This window comes from Pan paniscus, chromosome 12 (genome assembly GCF_029289425.2).
Source record: "Pan paniscus chromosome 12, NHGRI_mPanPan1-v2.0_pri, whole genome shotgun sequence".
Taxonomy (NCBI): domain Eukaryota; kingdom Metazoa; phylum Chordata; class Mammalia; order Primates; family Hominidae; genus Pan; species Pan paniscus.
This window is the reverse complement of record NC_073261.2, coordinates 117146395-117159420: the sequence shown is the minus strand read 5'-3', so window position 1 is coordinate 117159420 and position 13026 is coordinate 117146395. Positions and strand designations below refer to the sequence as shown.

At 49.6% G+C, this 13026-nt stretch overlaps 1 protein-coding gene across 3 annotated transcripts in view; it reads left to right on the top strand.

Moving 5' to 3' along the window:
• ASAP2 (ArfGAP with SH3 domain, ankyrin repeat and PH domain 2) overlaps positions 1 to 13026 on the top strand; it is a 199520-nt gene that overhangs the window by 160690 nt on the left and 25804 nt on the right. For all 3 annotated transcript variants that reach the window (XM_034952586.4, XM_055108257.2, XM_034952582.4), the window contains 4 exons: positions 1045 to 1139; positions 7392 to 7581; positions 9538 to 9623; positions 11573 to 11688. In XM_034952586.4, coding sequence (XP_034808477.1) covers positions 1045 to 1139; positions 7392 to 7581; positions 9538 to 9623; positions 11573 to 11688 — 487 coding nt within the window. The remainder of the gene's footprint in view (positions 1 to 1044; positions 1140 to 7391; positions 7582 to 9537; positions 9624 to 11572; positions 11689 to 13026) is intronic.

Below are 13026 nucleotides of genomic sequence, written 5' to 3'. Positions count from 1 at the left end.
CAAGCGTCACTGACTCCCCAGCAGAACATGGAAATGAAAATATGTTTTCTCAAAGCACTGAGCTTGGTGCTCCCTTTTGGTATTATTTCATTAAACGTTTAAGAATCTGACCTGGCCAGGTGCAGCGGCTCACGCCTGTGGGAGGCTGAGGTGGCCGGACTGCATGAGCCCAGGAGTTCGAGACGAGCCTGGGCAACATGGTGAAACCCCATCTCTACAAACAATACAAAAATCAGCTGGGCGTGGTGGCGTGTGCCTATAGTCCCTGCTGCTTGGGAACCTGAGGTAGGAGGGTCACCTGAGCCTGGGGAGAGCAAGGTTGCATTAAGCCATGATCATGCCACTGCACTTCGGCCTGGGCAACAGAGCAAGACACTGTCTCAAAAAAAAGAATGTGTTAATTTAATGTTTAACATGTCAGAAGATTGATTGGCAAGTAAAGACCTTACATCTGGAGCTAATACATTACATTTTTAGTGTTTCAGTTTACTGTTTTTACCTAAATTTTATCAACCCAGAAGTATAGGTATCATCCCATTTTACTGATGAAAACTCTGCCGCTCAGGGAAACTGACTTGCCTGTGGTCACACAGCCGGTAATGGAGCTGTGATTTGAACCTGAGTCTTAGCTTTCCTGACTCAGTGCCGCTTCACTCTACCAGAACTACCTCATAGCTGGCATAAGTAAAGTTGTTTGAGGATGTGAAATAGATTCACTTTGGTTGAGGCACAGGTCATTGGGAGGAGTGGGTAAGGATGGAAATTCACATTGGACCAAGTTACTGGTTCTCCCTGTCTCTGTCTGTACTCTATCCAGAGCGCGTTTTATGACAAAGCATCTCTGTAATAGGCATGCCGCTTCTTATCTTTAATTTTATGGGTACCTTTGGGCTTTGGGTTTTGTCCATCTTCATTAAAGGCAAACCACTTTATTGCTCTATTTCTTAGTGGCCATTAAATAAATCATCAGATGGGGATGGGTAATGTGTAGCAGTAGAATGTATTAATAATTGAGTATCCTGAAATAGACTTTCATTTTTGCAGCTCGCCAAGAATATTGGGAATGCAGGCTTTAATGAGATCATGGAATGTTGCCTACCAGCTGAGGACTCAGTCAAACCCAACCCAGGCAGCGACATGTAAGTATGGGACTGGCTATTCTCATTTGCTGAGTAAAGGTTTGCCTTTGCCCGAGCCCCGGGAGGCCGGGGAATAAGAAGTTTTGGATGCATCCGTCGTTGCTTCTTTAGGGAATAAATCAGCCTATGTTGGGTTTTCTTAGTCACTTTAACCTTTTGGGTGACCAAATAGAAATTTTTTTAGGAAGAAGCCAAAAGCAGGCAGGTTTCGCAGATGCTGTGCGTGTGTGCAGCGGGTATGTAGAGAGCCTCACTCGCCACTGGTGGGTGGAAGACCCTGGACTTTTCACCTGTGCTGTCTGTTCTGTTGAGTCACTTCCCCGTCTTGGTCTCTCTGCATAATCCTGAGCCACCGAGATGGCTGGTTGTGGTAGATATGTGATTATGTAGCGTCCTTCTTGCCAGCGTCCTTGCCTCCTTGCAAATGTGGAATGTGTTACTTCCTTCAAAAAATGTTTGTGTTTGTGTTATTGTTGATACAAAACTTGATGGAGAAGCTTTTTTTTTTTTTTCTGGGAGACAGAGTTTCACTCTTGTTACCCAGGCTGGAGTGCAGTGGCACGATCTCGGCTCACTGCAACCTCTGCCTCCCAGGTTCAAGCGATTCTCCTGTCTCAACCTCCCAAGTAGCTGGGATTATAGGCACATGCCACCACGCCTGGCTAATTTTTATATTTTTAGTAGAGACAGAGTTTCACCATGTTGGCCAGGCTGGACTCGAACTCCTGACCTCAGGTGATCCACTCGCTGCAGCCTCCCAAAGTGCTGGGATTACAGGCGTGAGGCACCGTGCCTGGCCAGCGGAGAAGCTTTTGTGTCTCCTGGTGCAGAGCTGACAACAAGGAATGTTCTTGCCCATCTTATCAGAGTGTCAGTGGCCATGTCACACTAGTCTTCGAGAAGAGGTGGACAGGGAGACCCATGGGTTCGGGCAGTGGGTGTCCTGCTCGCCTTAGACTTCAGCTCTGTTTAGTATTATGGCTCTTATGTCTATAGGGGGACATGGGTGGTTTACCTGTTTTGTTGTGATGCAAAGTGAAACAGACGGAAGGAAGGAGAGAGGCTACTGGGCCAGTTAACAGAGCACCTGCATTTGAGTGGTGAGGCTGGGTCAGCGTGTCCTGGCAGGACAGAGAAAAATGAAAAATATGTGATAAGAAAAAGTATTTAAAAATTCATTTACAGAAACAGCATTTTCTGTGGAATAAGCCTGAAGTAGAATTAATGACACGAGTCTTCCCAAAGGACAGTGAGCAACAGTGAACAGTGTCTTTAAGGGTGGTTTCACAAATAGGTGGTAGTGTATGGACCCTTTGTAAAGGGAGAGAATTTAGATTTTTTTTTCCCCTTCAAGATGGAGTCTCACCCTCTTGCCCAGGCTGGAGTGCAATGATGTGATCTCGGCTCACTGCAGCCTCCGCCTCCTGGGTTCAAGTGATTCTCCTGCCTCAGCCTCCTGAGTAGCTGGGACAGGCGCATGCCACCACACCCAGCTAATTTTTTGTATCTTTAGTAGAGATGGGGTTTCACCATGTTGGTCAGGCTGGTCTTGAACTCCTGACCTCGTGATCTGCCCGCCTTGGCCTCCCAAAATGCTGGGATTACAGGCATGAGCCACTGTACCTGGCCTAGATTTTTTTTAACCATTTTGTGTGGCATGTCTTTGAGAAACGGAGATTGCAGGACCTGTATTCTTTCTGCGTTTTGCTGATGTAACTTGATACAGTGAAAGAGCCAGAACATTGCGAGGGAGTGAACAGGGACCATGTCCATTACAGTCTTTCAGGTATCAGGTATCTCAGGTGAGCGATTTAGTTGTTGTTGGATTAAAGTCAGTTTATGTTTGAATCCTGTAACAAGTGTTTGTGGTGTCGCGTTTCCTTGAGAATTGGATAACGTGTGGTTTTACATACCAGGCATGAGGTTGACAATGTGATCATCCTCTCTTGATGAGGATCTAAGTTTCAAATCTATATTTTTACCCAAACCTAGAGAGGCAGTAGGGACATAGACATCTCAGTCCTTATCTGAGCCATGGGACACCGGCAGATTGTTTAACTTCTCTGAGCCTAAGCTCTGTAATAAAAAAAGGGAGATAACGTTCCCCCTCACAGAGGCATTGGGGGCACGAGCGGGATGATGGGGTCAGACATGTGGTGCTTAGTTTTAGTGCCTGGTTGGCATTAGCTGCCCTGCTTGCTCTTCTTCCTGTGGGCGACAGAAGTCACATCTGTACCCTGCATTGATTCCATACACCCTGAAAATGAGGGTCCTCTCCAGTTAAGTTTCAGTGGAGAGTTACTCAAGGTGAAGGAGCTCTTCCTGGGTGAGCCTGAGGGTCCCGCTTGGTGAAGGAAACGTCGTGAATCCAGCATGGCGAGGTCAGCTCCTGCTGTGCAGTTGACACCTGCTCTTTCGGCTGCTTCATCTCACACTGACGGTACCAGCACCCTGTAATGCTGTCATATCGGTCAGTTCTGAGCAAAGTGTGTGTCATTTCTTCCAAGCACCAGGGGTACCTAACAAAAGCAGGGCATTTGGTTGTTCTGGGGCTAGGCGATTCTAAAAAACGAACACTGTCAACGTGGAACCCTTCAGTATGAACGTTCTGTCTGCACTGTAGCCCTCCTCCAGCCTTGGCACTGTTGAAAAAGAAATCTACATCCCCCAACCCCGGGCTTTTTTCAAAATGAGGGCGGATGACCCGTGTGATGGCGAAACATCAGCTACTTCCATTCCTTCTCAACTGAAATTACTTTCTTGGCTCTGTGCTCCTATAGCATTTGGCTCTATTTTAAAACATTTTGTCCCACTTCATAGTATACTCAGGCATTTACATATATTTTTCTGATGAATTACTTCTTACTCATTTTGGTTTTTCCCACCGTAATATGTTGCTTATGGTGAACCAGTGACTATTTAATGAATCAGCGAGTCAAACAAGTACTCCCAGCTCTGTGCCTGCTTAAATAAGCTAGTATTTTACTTCCAGATGAAAAGGAATACACTGCTTCTAGCTTTATTTCAGAACAGCACACCATCTGCAGATAAATCTGTTGAAGGGGAAACCAAGGACACCCTCTAGTGGCCTGTGAATCCCAAGATGGATCTTGGGGGTGTCAGGAACGTGTAACTAGGGGAGGTGGAGCAGGGAAGCTAGGCTTGTATTTGCTCACAGGAGCCAGAACTGTTTCTCCTTGTGACTTGGGACCATTATACACACCCTGTCCTTGAGAAGTGTAAGGAGAGCCCCTCCTCTGAACACCAAATGTATCATTATGTTAATTGTTTTTCTGCAAAAGCCTGTCATTAAAAAAAAAGAGGGAGGGCCGGGCGCGGTGGCTCACGCCTGTAATCCCAGCACTTTGGGAGGCCGAGTTGGGCGGATCACAAGGTCAGGAGATCGAGACCATCCTGGCTAACACGGTGAAACCCCATCTGAGGGATCACATTAGCAAAGCAAACCTCCTTCACAAAACCAGGGGGCATGTGTGGAGTTAAACAGACCTGTGCCCATGTTTGTGTAGGAGCTGCCTTCGGGGCCTCCAAGCCCTGGGCAGATGAGTAAATACATTAAAAAACAAGTAAAGGAAGTCCACTTTCTCTCTATCCCTTTCCTGTGGAGGTCGCAGTAATGATTGTCCCACAGTGATGATTGAAAGTGCATGAAACTGGACAACTGTCCAGTCTAACTGCCTGTCAGAAGAGGCATTTACATCATTAAATGGGCTGCCCACCATGACACTCACCAGGCCAGGAATGGAGCATCTCCCTGGGTGTCACACTGTGCTGGAGGCCCTAAGAGGAGAACCTCCAGGAATAAAATGGGTCTTCCCTTGTAGGCCCACCAGCTGCCTGAGGAAACAGAATCCAGTTTCCCTTTATGGACTTCAGTGTACAGTAAATCCTGAATGTTCCAGAAACTCAAAGGTTTCTGGAAACTTGTGACTTTAAGCAAAATGATGTATAAGAAACCAGTTTTACCCTATGCCAATTGATGTAAACCAGAGTTCAGTTCCTACTATGTATTTCTGATCATGAGAACATCACCAAACTTTTGAATAAAGGCCCAGAACACTTCTAATATTAAACATTGAAATATGAGCGATGCATACATTTAGGAAAGATTCTGGCTACTAAGTGGGATAAAGAAAGATCATAAAAACCAGTAAGATAATGATTCACCCACTTATTCCAGTTCAGGGTCACAGGTGGCTGGAGCATGTCCTGGCAGCTGAAGTCCAGGGTGGGAACAAGCCCTGAACAGGACCCCGTCCCACTGTGGGACGCAGTCACACCCACATCCACACCCAGTCGCAGTGGGGCCTTTGAGACACAGCAGTTAGCCCAGCGTGCACAGCTTTGGGATGTGGGGGAAACTGGAGTGCCCGGAGAAAACCCAGGTGGACTCCACACAGACAGGGACCCTGCCTGGGAATTGATTTTTTTCTTAACATTATAACAAAATGATGTTATTCGAGGGCCTGTTGTGCCTACAGGTGGGGATGAAAACTCATGGCACTGTTGAGGGAACCCACTGAGACCACGTGTCTCACACACAAGTCAGCCAGCACCGCAGTGAGCTCAGTGCACAGGTTAGCGCTGTGTGGACGGGGAGCATGTGCCGGGGGAAGTTGAGGCACCCGCCTTAACCTAGGCCCTGTACAGTGGGCAGAACTGGAGCCGGAGCAGGAGGGAGGCAGTGTGATAGAAAGTGCCAGAGCACAAGTTCACCAGGTGCCCCTGGAAGTCCTTCCTGGGCTGTGAAGCATGCTGCCTGCTCAGGTGGAACGGGCACCCTGGGGCGTGATTTCCTCTCCAGCTGCACCAGCCAGCCTCACGCTGCGGCGTGTCCAGGAGCCACGTGCACCCAAGGACAAGCAGATTTGAGGCCTTGCAGACGCTGGCAAGAGACCTCTGCCCACTCAGTTCCGTCTGGGTGCTGTGGGAGTAATGGCTTCTCATCTTAGGCTGGCCCATCTTCAAGGGACCCCAGGGTAGACAGGATCTCTACTCCCTGCCTCCAGTTGCATGTCCAGGGGGCTCAGGCTCCCCTTCTGGGGGGCCAGTTGTTCCACGGGGATTTAGGGCAGGTACAGAAAAGTCAACAACTGCTCCAGCAGCCATGGCCCCTTGCCATAGTCAGCTGAGTGAGAGAGCGGAGGTCAGGAGGGAACCGTGCGGGGACTCCAGCTTGAAGGGGAGCAGCCGCATGTGTCCTCAGATTGTAGGCAGTGCTGTGTTACAAACGGATGCAACTGATCTGCCCCTGCCTGGCTCTTGCCTGATTCTCAAGATTCAAAGAGTCCCTGGGCAGTGACCCTCAACCTTCAGAATTGGGATTGTAAAATGCATGTACTCTGTGACCAGTGAGCTGCTGTTTCGCTCTCCCTCTTGTAAGTTCACTGGGTCTTTCCAAGGCCCGGGACCCACTGTGTGTGCTGCAGCAGGTGTGTTGACGCACATATGTCTCTTGGTGCTACTGTGAGGATGTATTGTGTGCATTTTCGCAAGTCAGACTTACAAGTCTAGAGAGATGAAATACTTATTCAAGTTCAAAGCAGCAGTGTGTGGTGGGAGTGGGATTTGAACTCAGGGTTCTTTGGCCCCCTTTTGTTCCTGCTTCTCTAGGCTCTTTGGATGGGGCGGAGTCTGAGCATGTTGCCACATAAAGGCCAGAAAGTAGAACACAAAGAGGACTGCCATTTCATTTCAGTTCATCTGATATTGCCTTTCATACCAGGCACGGTGCCTACAGAAAAGAGGTCATAGTCCATGCCCCAAGGAGCTCATGGGCCTGTCGGGCAGTGAGGCAGGCAGGCCTTCATGTAGAGAATGTTGGAACAGAGGTTGGCCAGGGCTGCATGGAGGGCAGGGGCAGGGCCTTCCTGGGGGAGGAGGCGCAGGGCATGCGGATTGGAAGGACCTGGGTAAGAAGGGCGTGGAGGTGACGAGGGCGACAGTGAGGTCAGATCACAGAACTTAGGAGTGAGGGGAGGGAGACAAGGCAGAGAGGCGGGTGGGCTGAGAGAACGTGGGGGAGTTGTCCCCCTGGCCAGTTCCCAGGAGGTCGCAGTGAAGACCAGTGCAGCCGTAGAACCACATGGCGGCCACTCCCGCTTTGTGTTTCGGGGCCAGCGGTGCTTACCAGGGACATGGCGCAGGAACCGTTAACATGGCCTTAGACAAAGGGATGCCGGACAGCGGGTAGAAGCCCTTCATGATTTGCAAGGCAATTATGTTTGGTTTCAGGAATGCAAGAAAGGACTACATCACAGCCAAGTACATCGAGAGGAGATACGCAAGGAAGAAGCACGCGGATAACGCGGCGAAGCTTCACAGTCTTTGCGAGGCCGTCAAAACGAGAGATATTTTTGGATTGCTCCAAGCTTATGCTGATGGTGTGGATCTTACAGAAAAAATCCCACTGGCCAACGGACATGTAAGAGTGTGGGTTGTTGCTACTTTAAAAAAAAAAAAAGGCCGGGCACGGTGGCTCATGCCTGGGATCCAGTACTTTACTTTAGGAGGCCAAGGCGGAGGATCCTTTGAGCTCAGGAGTTTGAGACCAGCCTGGGCACCATAGGGAGGCCCCATCTCTACAAAAAAAAAAAAAAGTAAAATTGACCAGGCATGGTGGTGTACATTTGTAGTCCCAGCTACTCAGGAGGCTGGGGTGAGAGGAATCGGTTGAGCCCAGAAATTTGAAGCTCCAGTGAGCCGTGATTGTGCCACTGGACTCCAGCCTGGCCGACAGAGTGAGACCTTGTCTCAAAAAAAAAGGAAAGCTGGGGCACTGTGGCAGGTCTGTGGAATCAGCAATACTGACCAAAGCTGGGTAATTCTCCAGAGGAAGATGGCACGGATAGGGGTACTGGGGTAGAATAAACTAGGGGTTTTTCTTTTCAGTAGACAAATAATTGTATCTATGTTCATGGGGTATGGTGTGATGTTTTTGATCTATGTTTACATCATGGAATGATTAAATCAAGCTAGCTAACATATCCATTACCTCACATGCTCATCCATTTTTAATGGAGAGCACATTTAAAATTGACTCAGTTTTGAAATAGACGCTATGTAGTCTTACCTGGAGTCACCAGGCTGTGTAGCAGATCTGCAGGACTTATTCTGCTTGTCTAAAACTTTGTACCCACCTAGTGGTTTATTCTTACACCAAAAATGTAATGCCAGCTCTGGAAGGAAAACCCACCTCCAGGTGGAGGAGAAGACATCTCAGAAGCTAGGCAGCCTGAGAGGGACCCCTCATCTGCGAGCAGGTTTAACCTGAGCTTCATGCTAACGAGAGAAGCTCTCTGAGAGGGGCGGTTCCCTGGAACCCACACCCCACTGTGCTCCCCCTCAGAGGGAATAGAGTAGGAGCAAGACCCCTCCTTTCCTGGGGGAGCTCTCTTGAGAGGGTGGGCATCCAGCCGGAGTGGGTTTGCAGTAACATACCAGCACCCAAGTGGGGTGGCATGTGTCCAGATTCTGGTCCACAAATACCCTGTAGATGCACATTTGGTCCCCTGGAGCCTCCTGACCTCAGGACCGGGCTGGCTGCCTGTCAGCAAGGATGCCTCACGGCTGCAGCATCTTTCTCTTGGTGACAGGCGTGTCCATGCAGGCTCTGAGCTGGTCCCACTCTCTCCCCATCCCCAGAAAGAACTCATGCCCACCAACGCAGTGTGGAGGGTGCCCAGCACTGAGCTGTGCTGCCGCCAGAGGGCCCAGCAGGCAGGGCAGGCGGCCTGGGAAGCACCTTCCTTTGCCCTCACCTCCTGTCTTCTGTATCTGTCCTTCTCCTCTGGTTCTCTCACCCACCCACCTGCTGAAACAATCCTTGTTCATCTCTTCTCCCCCACCTGCCAGGTGTACTTTCAGAAAAGGCAGTGGAGTTGGGGAATCCCCAGTATGAGTTGGAGACAGTGCAGTTATTATCATTCGTAGCCTTGTCTGTAAGTGTAGAACGCAGAACTTTAAGCCTGCTTAAGAAACATATGTTTCTACTCAAGGAGCAGGTAAAGAGATTGGATTGTAGGTGGCCTGGGGGACCTTCCTGGATCGTTTGAACAAGATTCTTGCTTGCAGGCAGGGATCTGCCTTGTGGTGCTGATGCAGGGATGGGGACAGGTCGATTGAGAGGACTTAGAAATGAAACTCCTGAACTTCTCATTTATTTCCCATGGAGTCAGGAGAAACAGGACCAATCTCCAAATTGCACGTTCCCAAGGGCAAAGAGCTTGTGTAGAGATTAAAGAGACTCTATGTAAGAGATAAGTTTCTCGAAGGGAAAGATAAAAGACTTTTGGAAGAGTTGTACACGATTTCACCGGTGTTGGACACAGAATTGAATGCTCCCATTAGAATTCTGGAATGCCTTTGTTTGCTTTTTCAGGAGCCAGATGAAACGGCCCTCCACCTTGCAGTCAGATCCGTGGATCGAACCTCTCTTCACATCGTAGACTTTTTAGTTCAGAACAGGTAGGTGTTCTGAAATTAAGGGAGGCACTCGTTTTCTCCTTGGTATTTCTGGGGAAGGAATCAGACGCTGCCTCATCTCTTCTGATGTGTTGTCAAGAGAACCTTCCCAGTTCTAAACATGAATTAAAGACAGAAAAAGGACTGCCAGGTGTGAGGTACTCCATGGCAATCCTTTAAAAAAGCACTAGAAACTCTTTTGTGGTAATTGCAGGGTCCAACTTCTAGTGTCTGGTACTCAGGGAGACACCAAGTAGATATGGCTACTGAACTTGGGGACCCCATGACCACCCTCTGTGCACAGGGGCCTTCCTCGCCTCATCCTGTGAGCCAGGTCATCATACTGCGCAAGCAGTGTCCTGAGCAGTAGGGAGGTAGCAGGCAAGGAGGGATCCACACATTAGCCATGGTCTGAGCCAGAGATTAGAAACCAGAGCACTGGATTATGGGTGTTTTGTTTGGGTCGAGAAGTTGTTTTTATGCTTTGATTAGAAATGGCCTTTAGAGATGTGCACAGGCAGTTTACCGCAGATCTGGGAGTGCCCGTGGTTTGGGGCATATTGCTTCAGTCATGTGTTACCCGCCTGGCAGCTGAAGGCTGGACTTCAAGACCCCTCAACGTGTATTCTGACTCCCTGGTCATGGTTTGAGCCACGTGTGTACTGGAGGAGGAGGTGCTGTTAAAAGCCATGGAAATTGCTCCAAAGGAAATGGAAAATTCCAAAATGCAAAAGCCATGGGATAGTTGGCATTTTGTGTCCTCTGCTTTTTCCTCCCATTTCTGAGCAGAGGAGTGAAGAAATGGCCAGAAAGTAGGGGAGTGTGGGGTGGTCAACCCCAAGACCTGCAGCTTCTTCCTGAGGAGGCTGAGTTCACTGGACTCGTGGTGGAAGCTGCCCTGATGCCCCATCTCTGAGTGCCAGCCCGGCTCCTAGAACGCAGCAGGGGTTTCGTAAACATTTGGTTGATAGCTGCGTGATGCCTCTCCCTCCGTGCACATTTTCAGGGGGCAGGAGAGGGAAGGTCCCAGTTTCTTTTTTTCCAGAGTGGAAGGAGGACAAAAGTGGGGGAGAATTCTGAAAATGAAGCACACCCCCTGCCCCCCATGCCCACAATTTGGTGAAAAAGAAACTCCTTTTTTGATATTGAAAATGTAATTGGTTTCCTTCTCATGGAAGCAGCAGGTGCCACTTCCTGAGATCGCCTTTCTGTCTCCACTTTGTGCAGGGGCACAAAGCTCACTGCCCCTCCTCAGAATGTGACAGTGGCCATGTTTGTTAGGATTGAGGGCCTGTCCCATGTCTGCCAAGCCTGAGCACCTTTTGTGGGTGACCTGGTCTTGTGATATGTTAGAAGAACTTTTGAAAATCTCAAGATTCCCCTTTAGCCTGTTTTCAGAGGGTATTCCCAGGGCAAACAGGCCGAGGAGCCTGGGGACTCTGGGCTTTGGGAAAGTGACTTTTCCCTTTCCTGGAGGGAATATCAAATAATGATAGAGAAAAGCTCAGCCTCCGTCCTCCCGTGGGACAGGATGGATGAGTCACACAGGCATCCAGAGGCCCTGCATCCAGCACAGCTGGCCGGCCTAGCACAGCAGCCTCGGCGCAGCCAGTGGGACGTGAGAAGGACGCTGGGCTCTAGGTTCACCCCGGTAGTGCACTGCCCCATCTTGGCCCCACATGCTCAGCAACAACAGGGATGCCCCCCCTCCCCTTTTGACCTCTTCTGCCATCATCGTGTTATTTCCCTGATGACCTTCTGCTAAGGCTTCCCCAGCCATGTAGGCAGGGACGGTGCCAGGTCCCACCACCTTGGCGATGATTTACAGAAACCGTTCACTCGGGGACTGTCTGCCTTTCCTGTTCCCCTTAGCCCAGGCTCCCTGCCGGGCAGTCCCTGGTTGTCCAGCCTGTGACACACTATGCTCTCTCTCTGTTCCTGTTCTCGGGCAGTGGGAACCTGGATAAACAGACAGGGAAAGGCAGCACAGCCCTGCACTACTGCTGCCTGACCGACAATGCCGAGTGCCTCAAGTTGCTCCTGCGGGGGAAGGCCTCCATCGAGATAGGTGAGTGGGCCCGGGCCCCGGGGGTGGGCTCAGCTGCACCCTGGCCTCTGCCTCCTGTCTGCCATCCAAGCGCTGCTCTTGGAAACAGGGCCAACCCTGTGGGCTCTTGTTAGTGCCAAAGAGAAGGAGAACCTACCGCTAATGAGAAAGAGCCTCTCCCTGCCTGTTCCACGAGGCCGCATTCACCATCTGTTACTTAGACTTTGGGCGCGTTTACAGGCATTTTACAGATCATAAGACAAGCAAAGGGTGGGTCTTGCAGCTCTCACGGATGCCAGGTGAATTTGGACAAGGTTGGGGAATTTTGACCTGTTCACACACCCTGAGCCTACTCACCCCCACCTGAGGCCACACTTGGCCCCTTTCTTGGCTCTGGGTTTAGACGGATTACAGGGGGAGATGCTGTTTACTGCCCTCTCCTTTCATTTGCACCACTGCTTCCTCCACGAAGGGCCCTGGTTGTTACTTGGCCCCGGTCCCTCCCTCTCTCGAGGACCCCGACATGCCAACAGCCAAGGCACAGTTGTGCCTTGAGGGCATCCAGCTGTTGTCCCCTCAGGATGAAGTATTTTTGAAGGACTGTAAAATAAAGAGGAAAGAATAGAAAAAAGACACACATCTGCCTGAGAGCTGTGCTTATCATTAAAAAACTAATAATCAGACCTCATTGACTGAGGCTTATTTAGAAGAAAGTATAGGCCGGGTGCAGTGGCTCACGAGGTCAAGAGATCAAGACCATCTGGCCAACATGGTGAAACCCTGTCTCTACTAAAAATACAAAAATTAGCCGGGTATGGTGGCGCGCGCCTGTAGGCCCAGCTACTTGGGAGGCTGAGGCAGGAGAATCACTTGAACCCGGGAGGCGGAGGTTGCAGTGAGCTGAGATTGCACCATTGCACTCCAGCCTGGCAACAGAGCAAGACTCCATCTCAAAAATAAAAATAAAAATAAAGTATATACTTTCAGGGTTATAGACTGCTTGAGAGAAGGTTTAAAAGTTTGTTATATTGCAGTGCATGGAAATAGGTGAGCAGTGCTTTTCGTTAGAGGTTTATGATGAATCGCTTTATTCAACGAGTTACAGTTTGGATGTGGATTTTAATTAGGTGGCTGCTTCAACAGTTTTAGTTTTAGTTTTTGTTTTTTGTTTTTTTTGAGGCAGAGTCTCACGCTGTCACCAAGGCTAGAGTGCAGTGGCGCAATCTCGGCTCACTGCAACCTCTGCCTCCCAGGTTCAAGCGATTCTTCTGCCTCAGCCTCCTGAGTAGCTGGGACCACAGGCATGTGCCACCACGCCTGGCTAATCTTTATATTTTTAGTAGAGATGGGGTTTCACCA